Source organism: Ambystoma mexicanum, chromosome 2p (assembly GCF_040938575.1).
Source record: "Ambystoma mexicanum isolate Mex_15411 chromosome 2p, UKY_AmexF1_1, whole genome shotgun sequence".
Lineage (NCBI taxonomy): Eukaryota > Metazoa > Chordata > Amphibia > Caudata > Ambystomatidae > Ambystoma > Ambystoma mexicanum.
Genome location: NC_090923.1, coordinates 1,122,526,612 through 1,122,547,281, shown reverse-complemented (window position 1 = coordinate 1,122,547,281; position 20,670 = coordinate 1,122,526,612). Strand labels below are relative to the sequence as shown.

General features: G+C 45.9%; 1 protein-coding gene across 2 annotated transcripts in view; it reads left to right on the top strand.

Moving 5' to 3' along the window:
• Positions 1–20,670, top strand: part of STX5 (syntaxin 5) — a 208,855-nt gene that overhangs the window by 48,052 nt on the left and 140,133 nt on the right. For both annotated transcript variants that reach the window (XM_069645161.1, XM_069645162.1), the window contains one exon: positions 17,730–17,785. In XM_069645161.1, coding sequence (XP_069501262.1) covers positions 17,730–17,785 — 56 coding nt within the window. The remainder of the gene's footprint in view (positions 1–17,729; positions 17,786–20,670) is intronic.

Below are 20,670 nucleotides of genomic sequence, written 5' to 3'. Positions count from 1 at the left end.
CTAGCATTAATCGCAAAGCCGTGCTGAGCGTTATTACATATAGAGGGCATTTGTGTTGTCTCCTGACATGTTTTCTTACTATGGCATGAAATGTTATACTGGCTTTAAGGGTGAAGCCAACACAATGATTGTTCTTGCACATGCGTAGGGCATTTGTGTAGCCAGTAAAGATGCTTTCCCACTGTAGCATGTCATTTTACTTTAGCGTGCAGTGCAAAGCCAACATGATTTGTGTTCATACATGGGAGTGGGGGTATTTTCAGTGTGGAAGGAGTAGCAGCGTGGGAGTGGTAGCAAGCAGCGTGGGAGTGGTAGCATTTGGAGAAGAGAATTAACATCAAAGGGTGGCGATAGTAGAACGGCAGAGTGAAAAATCAAAGGGAAAGGTGAGTGGAGGGGAGAAGCTGTGGGTATAATAGAAGGGATATGTGAGACTGAGACTGTGTGGAATAGACGACTCTTCTGGAGTATTTGCAGGCACTGTCCCAATTGCTTTTAGAAAAACGAACCTCTGGTGAGAGTATCGATGGGTAGAAATTCCCAGAGGGAGTTAGCGAGCCTGCATAGATAGAGGTCCAAGTATCAGAACATGGCTTGAGATGGTAGAGGTTACCGATCACTAGGACTAACCTGGGGTTACGAATGCCTGGGTTAGGATGGGAAGCCCAGGAGAGGCGAGGGAGGGACAGCCGTAGGCCCCACAAATGAAACAAAAAAAAACCTAAAACTGTTATTGCGACTTCTAGTAATTGCGACAACACATACTTCCACTGTCCCGACTATGCTTTTTGTAAGTAAACTTCAACTTCCCTGCCTTTATCGTTCAAGAGGTTTGCCAGCTCTCCTCCCTTTTGGACATGTTGGTGATGGAACCTTGCACTAATCCTGTCCATGCTGTAGGTGCACTTGTTTGGTTCAATGTTATTAAGAGGGGTAAAAGGATGATGGAGAAAGGGGAGCATATTAACGTTGGGTGCACAGCACATTTATGCCAGTACACATTTGCCACAAGAATATGGGATCAGGGGGAGGGTGTAGGGCTTGATGGTGGGGTAGTGAAGCAAAATTGCCTTTTGCCTACGATGGCAAAGATCCTTGCAGGTGTAAGTGGATGTAGGTCACCTGGCCTAAGCAACACCCACCTTCTTAGCCCTGCCTCTTCCTGCCTGCTCTTAACTCTTGGATCAAGAGCGTCTTTCGCCCGGGCGTCCAAAGCGAAGGGCAGTCAAAGAAAAGGGCAATTCCTGTTTCGACCTGTTCGGACCAGGAGGATCCAGGGTCCGACCCCCTGCTAAAACAGCAGGTAAGCATGCACCAACACGTGTTTACACCCTCTGTCCCCACAGGCCATTCCTACCCTCTCTGGTCCCCCCGTGATGTTCCCTTGTGCCACCCCCCCTTCCCGCACACAGGAGTCCTGACACGTTCTGGTTTCACCATCACCGTCTTGTGGCCAATGCTGGATTATACGTTAGACTTCATTGATTCAACTCTCATGCTGGACTTCTTTTTCATCTTGTACTCACGGTGGGCCTGAATCATGCTGTTCCCATCTTCATCTTGTATCCTGGCTTGCAACATTGTGTTACTACTGACTTCTGCAATTGTATTCGTTCTCCCCTCTTACTTCTCCACTCTTTTTGATTGCTTACTCTGTTCTCTCCTCCCTTCTCCTCTCCCTTTTCCTATCTCTTCCCCATCTCCCCTTACTTTCTTCTATGCACTTACTCTATCAGAATTCTCCCTGGACCTAGTATGATAGCAGCCTCGTCTTTCGCTCCCCCATCCCCTTAGTGTTCCCCCTCCCTCGCTCCCTCCAGCACTTTATGAAACGTTGTCAAGCCTAGTACAATAGTCGCTTGTTTTGTTCCTCCTCCTCCCTCACCTTTCCGTCTTTTTCTGGCTCTACCAGAAATGTCGTCAGGCCTAGTACAGTAGTCGCCTGTCTGTTTCCATTTCCTTCCCACTCTCCCCCTCCCTTCCTTATCTATGTCTTAGCTCTTGCACTAACTGAAATGTCGTCAGGCCGAGTACGATAGTTAATTTCACATCCGTACTTTTCATGGCCTGTAAGAATGTCATTGTATTTTCCCTTGTTCCCTCCCTTGACTTGAAGCGCTTTGAAACACAATGTGTATAGGCGCTATATAAATAAACTATCATATATCATATCAGTGGTTGGCCTTGCTTTTATGTCGATCATTTTTGGGAAAGATTTATTTTGTGCACCTTTCCCTCTATAGAATCCTATGGGACACCCCCTATTCATTTTGCTCATTTTGGACCCTGTTCTGACTTCTTGGAGTTTAGTAAAGCTGTGCTTGTTCTTTGGCCTTCTTCCTGCCTTCTCAGGTCAGGAAATGGCTTATATGCAGGCAAAGGACTTTGTGTGTATGTGTAAGAGCCAGAGGAGGGGGCTGGGACTGTCTGGTCGCAGTTCACCTCTTCTGCTGCCCGAAAGTCTGTTACTGGACGGATGTGATTACCAGTGGTCGTCCCTGGTTGGACAACCCTGGGCTGCTTTGAATGTTGCAGATCCTTACCATTGGTGTACTTTGGCTTGCTCCCAGACTGAATCCTGGATAAAAGGAGGGCTCCTGCAACTGATCATAATTTGAAAAAAACAGACTTCTACGAAGAATTGGAGGAGCTGCCCGCTGATGATCCAAGGATGACCCCTGCAGCTGACCAGCATCAACTCCAGTGATTGGCCCGGGGAAGCCCTGCTTCTCTGCCTGATCTCAGAAGACCCTTGTTGGTGCTTCGGTCCTTGGACCGGTGGTAAAAACCAGTCTCCACCCCTGCTCGAGGAACCATGGCTTCTGAGCCTTTGGAAGTGTCCCTGGACCACCAGGTGTACTGATCAGCGGGGTTAATTCGATGCAGCTTCTGAGGTGAGCCTTGGAACTTGGCTGGAACTTGGCAGACCTTCAGTTTATGCTACATGTTGCCTGTTCTTACATTTTCAGCTGTCTCCCTTTTAAAGTGACGCTGTGCTGGGGCTGCTTCTGTGTTTGCTGCTGTACGATCATCTGTCACTGCCTGACCTTGGTGGTGATTATGTTAATGTTAAAGGATACTTGTACCGTGAACTATCACCACCGGAGTGGTCCCCTGACGCATCATCAACGGCATCAACGCGCTGACACTAGAAATTATTTAGCAGATTTATGCGAATAAGTGAGTTTTGAGAGACGCTTTAAATCGCTCAAAGTCAGACAGGCTGCGTAAAGTCAGACGAAGGTAGTTCCAAAGTTTGATCCTACCACTGAGAAGGCACAGTGTTATGGGAGTTTTCCTAAAGTCCACTTGGAAGTAAGACACTATAAAACTGTCCCTTGGTTTACAGGTCCCCAACTCTTAGTATAAGTCGGTACTACCCACGGTATCTGGTAGAATTGCCTATACAATAGTCCAAAGAAACTCTTGCACACTGAAAGTTATATTAAAGGAATGGTTTGCCCAAAAAATTTTATTGCCCAAAAATATGGGCAATAATAAAACAAATATACTCGCACTTTTTTTTTTTTTTAAGTTCCTATGTAAAATTTGGAGCAATTCAAGCTCAAAAATTGAAAAAGCAAGCACATGGGCGCATCCATTTTGTGAAATGGATGCCCGCCTGTGCTGGCTTTTGCTTTTGCGGCACTAATGAAGGAAAAGCCAGCCAGCTGTAGTAAACAAAAGCTACCACTGGGTGGCTTTTCCTTCTTTGGTGCCGGGACTCGGAGGACGCGGACCGGAGACTACAGGCAGAAAAGCTGCAGCTGCATCTCGGTAAGTGCTTTTTATTTATTTTTTAAAATAAGCACTAGCTGCGGTTTTTTTTCTAAGTTTTCCGGGCTGGAGGAGCCCGGAAAACTTAGAAAGAAAAACCGCTGCGTTTTCAAACACAACTGCGTTGTGTTTCTGCAAGCCGTGGCTATCACTATGGGTCTCCGGTGCTCCCCCAGGGGAGCAGCAGAGACCCAAAGTGAAAGCCAAGGCAGGCAGAAACACAACGCGGTTGTGTTTACATGTCGCAGGGTTTCTGCCTACAGCTGATTTCTCGGGCTCCCCACGGGGGGCCCGAGAGCCCCAAATGGGAAATGCTAAATGCTGCAGTGTTTCTGCCTAAATCCATTTTCCCATTTGGGGCTCTCGGGCCCCGGGTGGAGCCCGAGAGCCCCAAATGGGAAAGCAGATTTAGGCAGAAACACTACCCGGTTGTTTTCTGCAATGCTAAATGCTGCAGTGTTTCTGCCTAAATCTGCTTTCCCATTTGGGGCTCTCGGGCTCCCCGTGGGGCACCCGAGAGCCCGAAATGGGAAAGCAGATTTAGGCAGAAACACTACGCGGTTGGTTTCTGCAATGCTAAATGCTGTAGTGTTTCTGCCTAAATCTGCTTTCCCATTTGGGGCTCTCGGGCTCCCGCCCGAGCGCCCATTTAGGCAGAAACACAACGCGGTTGTGTTTGAAAACGCTGCAGTTTTTCTTCCTAAGTTTCTCAGGCTCGGAGGAGCCTGAGAAACTTAGGAAGAAAAACCGCAGCGTTTTCAAACACAATAACGTTGTATTTATGTTTGCGGTAGCTTCAAAAGCTGGCTCCTCCAGTCCGGAAAACTTAGAAAAAAAAAACGCAGCTAGTGCTTATTATTTTTTTTTAAATAAATAGCACTTACTGAGATTCAGCTGCAGCTTTTCTGCCTGTAGTCTCCGGTCCGCGTCCTCAGAGTCCCGGCACCAATGAAGGAAAAGCCACCCAGTGGTAGCTTTTGTTTACTACAGCTGGCTGGCTTTTCCTTCATTAGTGCCGCAAAAGCAAAAGCCAGCACAGGCGGGCATCCATTTCACACATTTTTGGGTGAACCATTCCTTTAAGCTATACACAACAAACAAAATGCAGCTATACCCCTCGATCAGTTTCGGCCTAGCTGCACACAACCTAAACACCTCCATGAACACCTCAACAGTCTTAAGAATGCAACTATACCCCACGATAAAAATCAGCCTAGCGGCACACATCTCATACACAAGCTCCACCACCACCAGAATGCAAACTCTGAGGTCAACGTCCTGGCTGCACACATTCTACTGACCTCACACAACCACTGCACCACACCTAGCATTAGAATGCAGCTACACACCACGTAAACTGCACTGGCTGCACACATACTGAGTGCACACAAGCACCATTTACTACCCCACTATCTCCACCGACCTGGACTACGGTCCCGAGGGTGTTCCACCCACAGCGCTTTGAGATCATACCAGTGGTATATAAGGCGCTATTCAAATGCACAATAACATATACAAGGCAAGGTAGGTAAATACTTATTTAGACTAAAAACACAAATAGGAATCATTAACAATACTTTTAATAGGTGACTTATTCAATAGTAGTTGCTTGCGCTTACAATTGTTACAGAAAATGACACTAATGACAGTTCTACCATATTACTAGTAGTGCTGCGCACTCACATTTTTTACAGAGAAATGATAGGTTAGTTAATTTAGTAAAGTCACATCAAAGTCTGTAGGCAGGAAAAGGAGGGTTATTCAATACTTTAGCAGTAATTTACTTTATAGTAACACTTTTCAAGGCTAATGCTTTGGCAGTGCAATCCCTAACTATCCAAAAGTCGGTGTAGGAGTGGAACAAAAGTCTTGGGTAGCAGCAGGGAATGCAAAGTTCACAAAACTTTAGTCACCAAGGTAAAAAATACTTTAGCAGGATAACACAGTTATAGGGACCCTGCAAAGGACTCCCTAATGGGCCCAAGCTGTCAGGCCTGGGCCACGGGTATGGGTGGACAACCAAACACCTTGTAATGCACTCCAGTCACACTGGTGCGACTATTCGGCCGAAGGTAAGTTCTACCTTGAGCCCCACAGTACCTTAGGGTGTATGAGGACCACACAGCTGGATTTTCTCCTGTGCAGTAGCGACGGACATGGTCTCCCTATTCCTCAGTCTGGTGACAAAAGGAAGGACTCTGAATGGGCTGTCACAGCAGCAAGCACGACGAGGACGATCAGCAAGAATCGTTGGTCTTCCACATCAGTCTGCGGTTTTGGTGCCTTTTTATCTGCTCCCAGTGGACTGCTTGTTAATGCCTGGTCGATCTTCCTCGATTCTGCAGGAACTTGGATGAGTCGGATCGTGCCTCTGGAGGTTCAATTGGAGCTCACCAAAGTTCTGGGTGGATTTGTCATGCAAAGACGTTGCACTGCAAATGGGTCGGAGGTCCGCTGGTATTCGCAGTATGCAGCCCTGTAAGGTCACAGCACCTCAGGGGATGGATCGATCTGCAGTTTGTTTTAGGGTTGGTTGTCCCACCAGCCAAAGGGAAGGAGTCCTCTCCAGAACGCCTCTGTTGATAAGATAACGGGATCGGGATACCAGTGGTAGCTTCACGGTTACTGGAAGGGTCTGCAGGCGTCACTGGTCGCCTTCAGCTTCAGATCTTCTGTTAAAGTGGTCGACTTGCCTTCTTCCTCGGGAACCTCAACTTTTATTCAGTTTTCCCATTCACTCCTCTGGAAACTCTTTCAACAGTTTACAGAAAGGGGCGGATGGCTTTCCAACCGGGACAGCCAGCACCCCAGTGGGAACTGGTTCCATTCGGGACCTCTAGCAGACAAAGGGCATGGGAGTGTTAAACTCCTTCCCTGCTTCCTGTCCTCGCAGACACACTGGAGCCTAGGCTGGGACAACCAATAGTTCCTACCAAAGGCAAAACTCACACACAGACCTTCCCCTCCCAGAATGGTAGATAAAGGGCTAACAAAGGACAACCATTCGAGAAATGGCAAAAAAAGAAAGGAGCCACCATGTTGGAACATAGGTGACCCTATTGTGCATAACGGAGACCGTGAATACAGTCTGTAGTAAAAACAAATAGCACACTAGTTGGTAGAACACGTCCACTGCCACCAGCCATAACTGTAGGGTAGTCACTGTGACTAGAAAGTCATAGGAGCAGAGAGAAGGGGGATAGTAGGTATCCCCTTAGCACTCCACATAGGGTGGTGTGTGCTAATCTCTCACGAGTTAAGGTTTGGGAAGGATACAAAGTATCCCCCTATCCTTAAGAACAGTAGTTTTTAAGGCTAGTGAAAGAATCTCAAAGAACCACCCAAGGGGTTCCCAGCAGCACTGCATATACGTGCAGTGTCCTGCGTAACACAGATGCCTTAAAGAGATATGGAGGAAAGCAAGACTCAGTAGTACAAAGTAAAAACGGAAAGAACAGCGTTGCCAAAAGTCAGAGCAAATAAGAATGAAGGAGGGGAAAAAGGCTCCATTCAGGATGGAAAGAAAAAGGTCCAGAAGTCCAGCAAAAAGTGCTGGGGTCTTGTTAAGAGAGGGGATTAAGCATAAAACTGATAAGTCTCCCTAACCCGAGGCCACCACAACGTTCAAGTCAGTAGGACGGTACTGCTACCAGAAAAGAAGACGCTGATCGCAGAAGACGTTTAGGCTGACACGGGAGACATTTTTCCTACAGGGACAGACACCCCCTTTTATGATAAGCTCGAGAAATCAAGCAAAGAGATTTATACTTGATACAAGCTGCCACAGGCAGCCAATGAAGGGCTTGCTCAGCTGCAGAGACGTGGTGGCCATAGAGAATACCTTTTGGCCAAACGAACTGCAGAATTTTGCAATACCTGCAGTCGGTTGATTCAAGTAGTTGGGTTGAGCTAGGAAGGTTGCATTGCAGTAGTTCAAACTACCATTGATGGAAGCAGCTATGACTGGAGCATGTAAATTGATGGGAATACATTTACTTTGAAGAAAGATGCGCTGCAGATCGAGGTAACTTGAGCCTCAGAAGAGAGTGAGCTAGTGACTTTTTAGGCCATTATTTTTTACACTTTCACAGGGACTGTAAAATGACCTAGAGAAGGCAGCCAGAAATCTGCAACCCACAGTGCAGAAGAATCGGGAGGGCCCGACGACCAGAACTTCAGTTTCTCCCCCATTCAGTTTTAACCACTTTTCGCTCATCCAGGAGCTCACTTCCTTCAGACAAACATGCAGGCGTGCTGCTATACCAGCCTCAGCACCATCAAGGTGAAACAGAAGCTGAGTATCATCCGCATATGAGAAGAAACGGAAACCGTGTGAATGAATCAGATGAGCAACTGGTAATACATAAATGTTGAAAAGCAGAGGGAAAACGGCCGAACCTTGAGTGACACCTGTGAGAAACCTGAGGGTATCCTCACTCCTACTCGCCCTGGATCCACTTCTCAGGTGGCCAGGGAAAGGCCATCACATTTGGTTCCTGACCCTGGGGGTGGAGAGCAAGGGAGGATCACCTGGGCGAAGGTTTCTTGGCGATTGGTGTTAGGACTGATTTTCTATACTCTGGCATGGTGGACAGATGTATAGAAGGTCAACCTATATTGTGACAGGGCCAACACTGCGAGCTGTAGCCAAACCAGTTCAAGCTAGCAAGGCGAGTGGTCTAGTTTGTCTCGAGGTGGTGAGCTTGTAAGGCGTCCACAATAAGCACACACAGTGAAGCAGTCAAGCAACACACTTAGACAAACAGGTATACAAATTATTCTCAGTGAAAAAATGACTACTAACTGGTAATATCACACAGCAATAAGATTATAATACATACACACAATCACTAGAGTAGGGCAAACCCCTGAAAAGGAAGGTACAAATTAGTATTCACACTACAGGTTCACGGAGAACAAAGCCTAACTTCAGAAGTCCATCCCTGAGTTGTATGGGGCCTTGTGCCCACATTTTCAGCAAAGTTCCGAACAGTTTGTGAAACTGGAAAAAATGAAGGTATGGTCTCTGGGGTCCAGTGAACAGTGCCAATGGTTAGGGGACAAGTTAATCTGACTAACAAGCGTATTTCCAACTTTCGCAGTGTTTGTGTGAACAAGCAATGGCAAAGCCAAAGCATTAGAAACGTTTTATAAAAGTTATCAAACTTTTAAAGGTGAGTTAGGGGTGCAGGTAAGTATCGCTATAACTCAGCCCTGTACTCTGATTCTTCATGAGACTTGGCAGGTCGGTTGAACAAGGTCCAAGGTTTCTTTTCCCACTGTCAGCCTCAGCCCTCGATACCTAGGGGTTGCAGGTTCGAGCAGCTCTCAGGTTGGTGTGTAATGATGGTGCAAGGTCTCCCAGTTGAAGAATACAGCAAATCTTGACACATGGTCCCTCTCGGGACAGGAATGGATACAGGTAAGCAATTTCTGATGACGGCCACCGATAGACAGCAACGCAAAGTAATTCACTTGCTCTGGTCATACTTTCCCTCCTAGGACCATGACATTTCACAGAAGTAAGTCTTGTTGCACAAGCTGAAGATTCCCCCAAGTTCCAGGCTTCCACTCGGAACAGCAACGTCTGCAGCAGGGTAGCCCAAACTCAGAGCTGGTCACCCACAGGGCGGTCCTCGGGCACTTTCTGAAGGCCTTTCTGAAACCTTCCATGCAGGGATCTTGACTTACAGCAAGATCCCTGCATGGAAGGTTCCAAGGGCAACCCTTTTGAGTTGAACTATTTTGAACTGGCAGAACTACACCTATTGATAAGACTACCTGAAACTAGCTGTGGCTTATATTTCCTTTTTAACCACCATTTTTCTTTTAAGAAGACCTCCTATCACATTTGGTTTAGGAGTGAGGTTAAGCATAGGTTTGGACACAGACTAACTTTGGTTTTGGACTTACGGACGACGACAGCCCTTGGAAACATCAGTTGTGGGATCACTCCCATTCGAGTTAGGGCCAGGTAGGCATTACACCAACCCCACAAAGTTTTGTAATTCAGGTTTTCAAACTGTTACTTTTGAATCTGTCTCTCAACTGACAGCCTGAAGCACATGTCAGTTTCCCCATAACAGATGAACAAAAGCCAATGTAGTGAAACGTAAGGCTTCACTGCACTGTAAAAAGGGTTGTATACAAATTGTTCGTTTTACAACTGTTCGAATTACAATATATATATATATATATATATATATATATATATGTATATGGTCAATTGTGAAAAGGTCAATTGTGACCCTTTAAATTCGGTCAATTGTTCATTCGAACAATTGTAAACGAACAATTTGGGTAATACCGTAAAAAGAACAGGTCTGATACAATAATAAAAGCAAAAAGTTTGCAGGTCCATCGAATTGAAAGGAAAGGTGCAGTAAAGAGGAACTATTCCTAAAAATTGGGAGTGGGGTACCCACAGGCGAGACATGGTATCCCCCTTTCCCTATTGAAAACCAACCTAACCCTCCCCTATCCTTTATGGGCCATTGTTAAACATCTCCCCTCATTTTACCACATTTTATCTATGACCGTACTGGTGAAGAGGAAGGGACGTCTAGGTGTAATCAACAATGGTTACTACTTTTACCACTCTAGTACTGGGATGAGGAAGATGCCTGCAAAGTTCTGTGAAGGTCAGGCATAGCCCTCTAACCACAGTCGGCCAAATACAATTGAGAAATCACACCTGTAACCTGTCAAGTGGTTGCCGGTGTATAAGAGGAGAGGCAGAGAGCAGCACGAGGACTAACATTGAGGCCTATGTGGGAGAGACCAGCAGGGGACCCTGTGCGTGAGGAGGCAGCCATGGTGAGACCTTAGAGGAAGCTAGGATGCCGACAGAAGTCCCAGAGGACCTCTGGAGCACAGGGCAAGTTGGGCCCTTAGCCTGCCACATGTGTGGGAGCCTCCGTGGATGGGAGAGAGCAGCTGGAGCTGCGTACAAGGAAGAAGAAAGAGGTTGCCGCCCGTGGAAGTGGAGCATAGCTGCCGGTGTGTGCAGGAAAGCATCTGGAGTGTGAGCGGGGCTCGCAGTGACTGACTGCCTGCCGGCGAAAAAGAAAGGACACACTGAGGCCCCCGGAGAGGAATGCAGAGGACCGGTGAGTGCAGGGTAATGATACTCAAAGCCGGGGGCGCTCCTCAGGGCTATGCATAAGTACCGAATTAATCGTATTGAATACCGAACTGAATGAAAACTTTGCAGGCAAAGCGACCAGCTGATGAAAGCGATTAACTGATGAAAGTTGAGAGAGTGCCCATTTGGTCTACCAAATATGAGCGCACGTATGAAAGAGCATGACAGAAAGGTGGGGAATGAAGAAGACCGCCACAGAGTGAACTTTATGAATGGATACAGTGTGGCAAGGCCTAATACTGGCATGAGATGTGTGACACGTTATGGCAAAGCCAAGAGGCTCATACAAAGAAAGAGGCCGACAAGGAGAAGCTAAGTGAATGTTAATCTATACACAGGGGCAAATGCAGACGAAACTGTGTGGGCTGAAGAACCTAGGGTTCCTGGTTACATGGCCTGTGATGGGTGGACCGTTTGGTCTGACAACTGCGCCTAGGACAGGGAGACCTAAAATTGTGAAAGCCAGAGACATTGTGAAACAAACCAAGAAGAAGCAATATAAGTGAACTATTGATGCAATCCAGAGGGAGAGTCAAGTTGTCCTGGAGTTGTGTTTCTGGAGTTGTGTTGAACGTTGAGAGACTGAAACAAGTACACGTTGTTAGGTTGAAGCCTTGAGGGGAAGGGATCCCTGATACTTGATGAACTACAAATGTTGTCTTGAGGACGAAGCCTCAAGACACCTTTCTTTTGAACTGTATTGCCTTGAACTAGGGGAAGGGAACCTCGAGAATTTGTGGAACTGTTTTGAACTTGGGAGAGGTAATCTCGAGACCTTTGTAGAACTTTCTTGAACTTGGGTGGGGGAAGGGGTGAGAGGGAGCTGAAAAAGGAAGCTAAGCGCTGGAAGAAGCTCAGAACTTTGTTTTGATCACCATTTCTTTGATTATTGACATCCCTACACTTTGTTTAGCTTTAGTTGTGAGGGCAAGGATAGGTTTTGCACACAGGCAGACTTTTAAGTGGAACTCTTTGACTCAGACTTTCCTTAGTTTCATTCAGGTAGGGAAATCGCACTAGGGCAAGTTAGGTCTTCAACCATCCTGGCATTTGATTTAATAAACCATTTGATTTTGAACTTTGAATCTGTTGTCTGTGTCTTGCTTCATGATGCCTTCACAAACTACAGGTGACCAGTGTCAGAGCAGAACGGAAAGGGGTAAAGAAACCCCTGGAAGACAAAAAAGCATGGAACCAGTCTAGGACAGATTTTGAGATGCCAATCTCCTGACTCCTCAGCAGGAGGATGGTGTGATCAATTGTATCAAAGGCAGAAGATATGTCCAATAGTGTAAGACCTGCTATGCCGCACTGATCTCTAATCCAAGACCAACTCAGTGCTTATTATGGGGCGGAAGCCAAGTTGTTGAGGTTCCAATATATTGTGGCCCTCCAAGTATGAACGAAGTTGGGGGGTGGGCATGGATGGGGAGGGGGGGTCAAGGGCTAATGATAGCCTCCAGTAGTTTAATGAACATCGGCAGCAAAGAGATTGGATGGAAGTTCTAGGGGAGAGAAGCATCCAAACTTCGTTTTTTTAAGAAGTGTCGATACTAAAGCATGTTTTAATGCTGTAGAAAGTTGGCCATGGAGCAGGGAGGAGTTAACCACCTGGGCCAGGATTTCCTTCAAAATGAGTGTCATATTTTTAAAATGGGACAGTGGTATACCATCTGCTAGAGATGCTGATTTGAGGTGTGAGAAGACAAAGACCACTTCAGAAGAATTGATATAGCTAAAAGAGGCAAAGGATGAGATGTTAGCATGATCATCCCTCAGGATGGCACTAGAGACTAAAGGGGAAGAGCGATCTAGACCTGGAATGTCTGCTCTGATCTTCAGTATTTTTTCTTGAAATAATCCGTCAAATTGTCATACCTATCTAGGTTTAAGCAGATCTTTTACAGTTTGAAAAAGTTGCTTAGAGGTGCTTGTAACTGCCTGAATGGTGGTAGAGTAGTAAGTACTTTTTGCCCGTTTTATCGCCTTCTGGTGTGACACTTGTAACTTTTTAAAAGAGAATATTAGGGAGTGATCATGACTAACTCGCCACTCTCGATCTGTCCTGCATGCTGAGGCACGCTGTGCACAGAGTTCAGGGGTAAACCAGGGGGCTGAAGGCCTGGCAGCTTTACAGAACCATTTTAAAGGGACTAGGCATTCGACTGCTTCTGAGCAGGCAGCCATAAGCCTTGTTAAAGGAAGAGAAAGAGGCAAGGGACCCACCATTAGTGATTGGTAGTTGGAGTTGACTTGATGAGCTAATCTCTTAGTATTGATACCCCTCCAGTTTCTCTGTATTGTTTTAGTCAGAGTGGATATGGGCCGTGGCTGAGCCAATACGACTTCATAGGGTATGATATGGAGGTCGGACCAGCACACCTGTTGAGCTGGAGAGACCATTGCCAAGTGGCCTGGAGCAGAGACCAAATCCAGAGTGTGCCCCTTGAGATGGGTTGGGTCTGTCACATATACTTTCCCTACGGGTCGGAAAGAAGAAAGCCGCAGAATTTTGAGTGGCATCTGCCCAGGTGTTAAAATCCCTAAGGATTCACATATTATTATGCACAAGGGCTAAGTCAGAGAACGACCGAAAAAGATCAGTTTCAAAAGCGATTAAGCTAAATGAGGGTGAACGATAAACCGTGAGAAAGTGAAGCACAAAGAAGGCAGAAATTGCTACCCTAACTAGTAGAACTCTGTTGTTACAAGTCATGGTTCATGGTAGCACAGAGCATTTAAAGCCATCTTTGAAAATAAATGGAACTATGCAGTGAGTTGTCCTGAGAGGGTCTGCAATGCATATGTCTTCATCTTTCTTTGTTATGGTTCTTCTTATGGAAACTGACTGGAACTGTTTTCTGTGCAACGCGACAGACTCCTAACCCTGGAAGTAACCTCTGCACCGACGACCCCTGGGCCCTCCTCTCCCAAACCAAGTACAGACAATTGTGTCCCCAATGAATTCCAGAAGACCTGCAGTGGTATCTGGACGAAACTGATTCAGGGGGGCTAAGTTAACATACATCTTGTTGTCCCCTCCTCCACTGTCCTCTATAGGGTAAAATTGGACATGAAGTGCTTCAACCTAAGTCCCTCTGATTTAGTCTTTGATCGTCGAACCTAAGTTAAGAATCCTTTCCTAGATCTTACCTGGTGAATAGGGTAGGGTGAGATACTCTTCTGAATTTGGGTAAACAATTAATGTTTGAAAGCTTTCTGAAGTAACACAGCAACCCAATGCATCATTTCTGAATACCTTACCTGAAGAGGCTATATGTAGGAACGTGTGACCTTTGGGCACAAAGCCCCCATACCATCTTAGGGTTGGGCTTCATAAGATTGAGGGAAGCTGTACTTGTGCTTATTCAAACTATGTGTCCCTATTTTGTTTACATCCGGCTGCTCACCTATTAAACACAGGTTACTAATACATATGCAACTGTATTCTCCTGTTGGTGAATGTGTGTATATATGGTTTATACGCCTAGTGTGACTAAAGGCTTAATAAATAATTGTATTTTGATATACTTAATGTCTAACTTGAATGATTTGTGTTTTTCTGTGTGTGCTCATTTTGGCTGGTAACCACTCTCTCACTTTCCTGAGACTAAGCATGTCTGCTCAGCTACCTTATCTTGATTGGTTTCTGGCTAACCTCTCAGCATCTTCCCTATTTACCAAAAAATGGGTGGCCTCCCAAAATCCTCGCACCAGAGCTGCTTTTGGAAATCCATCTTAACATAAGAACAACCACATATGCACGTGGGCACCTTTAACAAGCAGGATAATGCTGCAGACGCGCTACATGGCTGTCGGATGTAATATTTAGTGCTATCTGGCATGTCAGGATTAACAAATTCTCCTAGATCCTCCCACCCCATTTTCTGCTCTGCTTGTTCTTTCTTAATGGTAACATAACCATACATTAATTTACATCTATGTCTACAATTTTTGGAAATCTAAAATGAAACTCTATTGTGTATTTGCTAGGCGCCTATACAACGGAATGGTGTTTCTAGGCGCCAATAGAATGGTGTTTCTGTGGCAAGCAAAAGACTGGATTTTCGCTGCCCACATTTTTTCTAAATTTGTATGTGAGTGAATTGTTTCTCTTTGGATAATCTTAATCAGTATACATTTTAGGGGGCAAACGCAACAACCTATAAACTCTTAAGGGTGTCAGCTTGCCGTTTATTTTTATTTGTACAATCTAGGACAATTTATCCACCTTTCATGTGTCCAGTACTCTTCTCTCTGTCTTTATCCTCTATTCATCCTTCGATATTCATGCGTCCAGTACTCTTTGGTCTGTCTTTGTCCTCTATTCATCATTGGATATTTGTGTATCCTGTACTCTTCTGTCTGTCTTCTTTTCATCCTTGGATATTGCATTTTCTTTTGAAAAAAGTGTTGTACAGTCTGAATAGCAACAGATGGCTTTACACTCAACAGAAAACATAACTGGGGTAGAAAAAAAAAAATAAAAAAATAAAAAAGTCATGCACAGTAAATGGCTGCAGGTCAGGTACATTCAGAAGAATTTATTTCAGTTGCATATAAAGGTGCCTGTAACAGCAGCTTTTGGAAATCTAGACTAAAGACTTTGTTTTCCTAAAATGTGTAGATGACAGTAGAGTATGCTAGTTCTGAGTTTCAGTAGAGTTCTTTTTATCTAATACAACATGGTTACTCATTATTTTCCTAGCAACCGCAGTCAGTGGTGGATTATGGGTGTTGCCGAAAAATATCTGGAGGGCCACATAATAAGTATACATTTTCTATGTGCTATGGGCGAAGCGCACAATTCCCTATTGTCATCACCCCTCGTACAAGTTTGGCTGCGATTATGTTGGTGTAACCTTTTGTGCAGAGTGGGAGGATGGGGTAACCCAGGCTTGAAGCACTAATTTGCACATCACAGCACATTATCTTTACCAGTTATTTAATCACATACTCAACTGTTCTAACCCCTTCCAAATCGGATAACTGCTGTTTTTTGTTCATCTGATTCTGGAACTGTTGGCAACTTTGTGACTTTGGATTGTTACACCGTGAGATCTATTATACATTTTAAACAATACACCTCAATATTGACAGCCTTTATAATTGTGTAAATTAAGAAAGCTGATGACCTTCAAATTCTTTTGTTGGGAACTTCTATATGTTTTTGTAGTTTATTCAAGAAACTTTCTCTTCCAAAACATCTTCTTTCTCAAGCTCTCTGCTCTAAAACCTCCAACTCTCTGAGGGTCGGACGCTTCTCCAAGCAGCGAGTTAGGGGCAGATCTATCTCCTCGGCTGTGGCCTCCCTCTGGAACAGCCTCCCTGCCTCTCTCAAACTTGAGCAGAACCACCTCCAGTTCCAGAAGCAACTCAAGACTTTCCTTTGCACTTGCGATTTCTCTCTTCCTCTCCCATGCTGATTCACCTGACTGCTCCGCGCACTGGTCACCTGGTCACCCTCTGAACTCGGTCCAAGCTCCTGCATGTCTAGTTGCCCTTGCACAGCCTCCGGGCTCCCCAGCACTTAGGGTCTGTATCTACAACCCTTATGAGCCACCCGCTGGCTGCACTTGTGAGTTAACTGCACTTCCCCTGCACCCTGGCACTTCTCCCCTTCCATCTTCCCCGCATTTGCACAATCTGAATGACACAAGGCCTAGTAAGATCGTTATTTTGTCCTCCCTTCGTTTCCCCCTTCTTGGCTTGTCGCGCCTAGAAAAACTTGTGTACAGGTGCGTTATAAATGCCACATCATATTGTATATCAAAGCAGAAAGTATTTGTTCTGAACAAAGCACATTACATAGGGCAAAGGATGAGAGTGGAAATGCCACTCCTGGGTGCCTTAAAATGAAAGAAAGGATGGTGGAATGAGGGATCAAAAGAAACAACGGTATGGTGCACACGGTTTAGCAAAAGAGGATTAACTAGGGGAAGGGGAGACCATGGGTACTTGCAAGGGCAATAGGGTGGCAGAAGGTGAGTGACACCCAGAACCGACCAACGGAAGAGTGGGCACCCTGTACCATCCTAGGGAAGAGGAGGATGGAGGAGGCATGCAGAACCGGCTAGAGGATGAAGGGCGTTAGGAATTTAGGAGGTAATTGAACTAGCCCATTGGGTATACTCGACATGGAAGCAGGTCACCCATGGAAGGATAGGGCTGGGCACCCCCGGCAGACGTTGCACCTAGCTTCAACATGGGGAAGAGAGGGAGCGACAGTCGGGACAAGTCACCTACTGAAGGCAACAGCTAGATACCATCTTCCCTGGGATATTGCCAATGGATGAGCCCGACGAAGGGGCTTATAGGTGGTGCCATTTGCTTGGTGCCCCGGGCAAGGCCTCACAAATGCATGCATGCTGCAGGAATCCATCAGTGCCAATGGGAACGTTTGGGATGGCCGGTACAAAAGCACTGTTAGACCGTGACGATCCTGATGTGCATTGGCCCAGCAGAAGGTCTTGCTAGATCACCCTCAGCCTTGCAAAAGTTAGGAGAGAGAGACATGCCCATCAAACCTCCTTAATACAGTCTGCATATTGATCCTCTGAAATGTGTTTAAAAAACATTTATCTTCAGTTTATGAATCGGGTTTCTTGAATCTAGCATTCACCTTTTCTCCCCATCATTCAACCGATCTAGAGTACCATTCAAAAATTGGAAAGAAGTTGTTGGATGGGGCTTTCGAAGTCTAATTAACCCATCCTAATTGCGACTATGGGGCTGCTTGTAGCCTGAAAAGAGAACATTTTGTGCTACCAAAACCTAAGTGTAATTGATGTCTCTTTCTTTCCTCCAGGCGCATTGGGAAGGATCTCAGTAACACCTTTGCAAAACTCGAGAAGCTGACCATACGTAAGTGGAAACGTTGAGGTTCCTTTTGTAATGTTGGGCAGTGGGGGTCACAATGGGCAAAGAAGATGTGGGTGCCTCAATGTGTTTACAGCCTGGAAGCTGAAAATCTAAATGCTTGTGAATGTGAGGCTTGCATTTGACCACCGCTTTTATTTCTCTCATGCCTCCTTCACCTGCTTTTCTACCGATTTAGCTTTCCAGAGTGAGGCCAATTCAGCTTTGCCTCAGGTAGTGATTTTACCTGCCAAAGTAAAACTGGATAGAGATTTGTGAACTATGAAATAAAATGTAGCCAAATATCAGAAACTTTTAACTTTTATTTCTTTAAATTAAATGCAATTTTTAAAAATCATTTCTTTAATAAAATATACCTGTATCAATGGTCCACTCCCCTTCATCCGTTCGTCCCCTCTCAATTCATGTGTTATTGATGCTTTAGTCACAAAAAATCCACCTCCTCTTAATCAGTCTGCTCTACTATTGACCACATCGCACCTGAGCTGCATTAAAGGGTTGGAGATGGGCCTGTGGCAGAGTAAATTAGTGGCGCCAATGTATATCTTTTTTCCTTTCCTCTCCATGTTTGTGTTTATGGTTGTATGAAATGAAACTACCTGCACAGTTCATTGTGGCACACATGTCAAGAGAGTCACACTCTTCTTTCAGATTCTGCCCTGTGTAGACTCCATATTCTTCATATTTTATGACCAGGTTGGACATGCTCTTTCATTCCAATTGCCTTATTTCCCAGCGTCTGTCCTGTTTCCAGAGGTCATGGCATCCATTCCTCTCTTTGACAAACAAAAAAGTTGATTACTGGAAGGTTTGGAATTTTTGGGGCAACCCTCCAGATAATGGTTCTTCAGCCTGCCAATCCACTGCACAACGGGGAAAGACCTTATGGAAATCAGGCCTGGTCCCACCCCAAAGTGGGCAGTCCAGCCCGAACTGCTTGGTCACATCTCTTCTGATGAGAACTCAAGCAACCCCAGACACATTTCAGCCTTATTGAGCATCATTAGTGAGGTGTAGCTTGGTTCTCTATGCCCAGAAGGGTTGGGACCCACATCTGGCATACCCGTCCCACTCAGGGCAAGTGAAACAGAATTGTTGAGGGCTTGAAGGTGTATAATTAATCTTAACCAATGGCATTGCTCGGGGTAAGCTTGCGGATCATCGTTTAGGTAACCTCCACCCTTGAAGTCACAGGTCCCAATAAAAGTCTTGTCAGGAGGATAGGAGTCTCCTTTGGAAGATTGCAGAAGTTTTGGCTTGAGCGAACAGGTAGTTTTTAAGTGTTCCAAAATATGGTAAAAACAAGAGGGAAGTCTTTAACAGACGTCCACCCTTCCATTTCAAACACCCAGACCCCCACCGTTGAAGGCGAGGCAAGGGAAAGATGGGGCTAGGACTTTACGCCCAAAGTACCAAGAACCTTATTGAGACGGGGTGGGGACATAGCAGGCATGTTTAAAGCCCCAACCCTCTCTCCGCCCCCATCTGGATTCGTTCTACCTAATTTTGCCGCAGGATTTTTCGTCGTGGGACTTTTCATCGCGTTTATTTTACCGAAAAAACTCATTTATTTATTTATTTTTGGGGGGGTTACAAACCCCCCCTTTTTAAAAAAAAATGTATTCCCTTTCATCCACAGATATTTTATTTTTACCCCCCTATGGCCCCCCCCCAAAAACGGCGCTGAAAAGTCCTGCGACGAAAAATCCCGCGGCAAAAGAACTGTATACCCTGGATTCGTGCCTTTGTTCTGTTGAAGGAAGTCCTGGAGCCTCAAGTACAGTAGTCTCTTAAGCGCCAGGTTATTGCGTTCAGCTAGCTTGCGGTTTCAGGCTCTGATCAGCCGTTTCTGGGCACTGGACAACTGGGCCATCACTCTGTCAACAAACTCGGAGGGCTCCCAGGACGCGATGCAGGTGGCAAATGGAGAAATGCAACCCTTGTGGTGGAAAAACAAAGAAACTGGTCCTTCGAGGCCCCGCTCTGTGGTGGAGAGCTGCAACTTCAGGGAAATGCCTCTGTTGCTAACAGTGCCGGTGCTTCAGTGAAAACACTGCCGGTAGGGGACTGAACTCCCAGCAGGTCAGGCCTGCCGGGAGTACCATCCCCCTGCCGGCAGACTCGTAGATCGGCGGTCCGGGAAAGGGTGCTGGTACGTTGCTACCGGGATCCTTATTTCCAGACCACCAAACATACAATGAAGCCTAATGTCTTGTATTTTTAAAGATGCCTATTTTCACATTTCCATACATCCAAAGCACGGAGTATCTACTTTTTGTGGTCTTGGGGTGTCATTATCAATTCAAGGCGCTTACCTTCGGGCTAAAGTCAGCACCAAGAGTGTTCACGAAGTGCCTAGCACTGGTTGCACCTCACCTGCGCCTCAAAGGCATTCTTGTCTACCCATCCCTAGGTGACTGGCTCGACGATCCCCTGCTGAAGAGTTTGTTCCCCTGCTCAAGAGTTGGCAGTGCAGCACACTGAGTAAGTCATTCACCTCCTAAGAGTTCTGGGGTTTTCAATCAACTATCCAAAATCCAGTGTGGTGCCATCACAAGACGCACTGTTTCCGGGTGCTCGTCTCAACACAGTGGCATCCCTGGTATCGTGTATTCTGGGCAAGGTTCATCGGCTGATGGCAACAAAGGACACAGTGGTCCGCAGCATCAAGTCGCTTCCATGGATGATGTAGTCCTGCTTTCCCCTGATTCTGTTCTGCCGGCTCCCTATGAGGCCGCTACAAGAATTCTTGGATGCCAGGTGGCTGCGCAGGCAAGTGGTCAGACAGGATTTTCCTCAACAAGGAATTCAGACATTCCATTTGTTGGTGGGGGTAGGGGGGTGTGCAGACACCTCACCCAAGGGGCCCC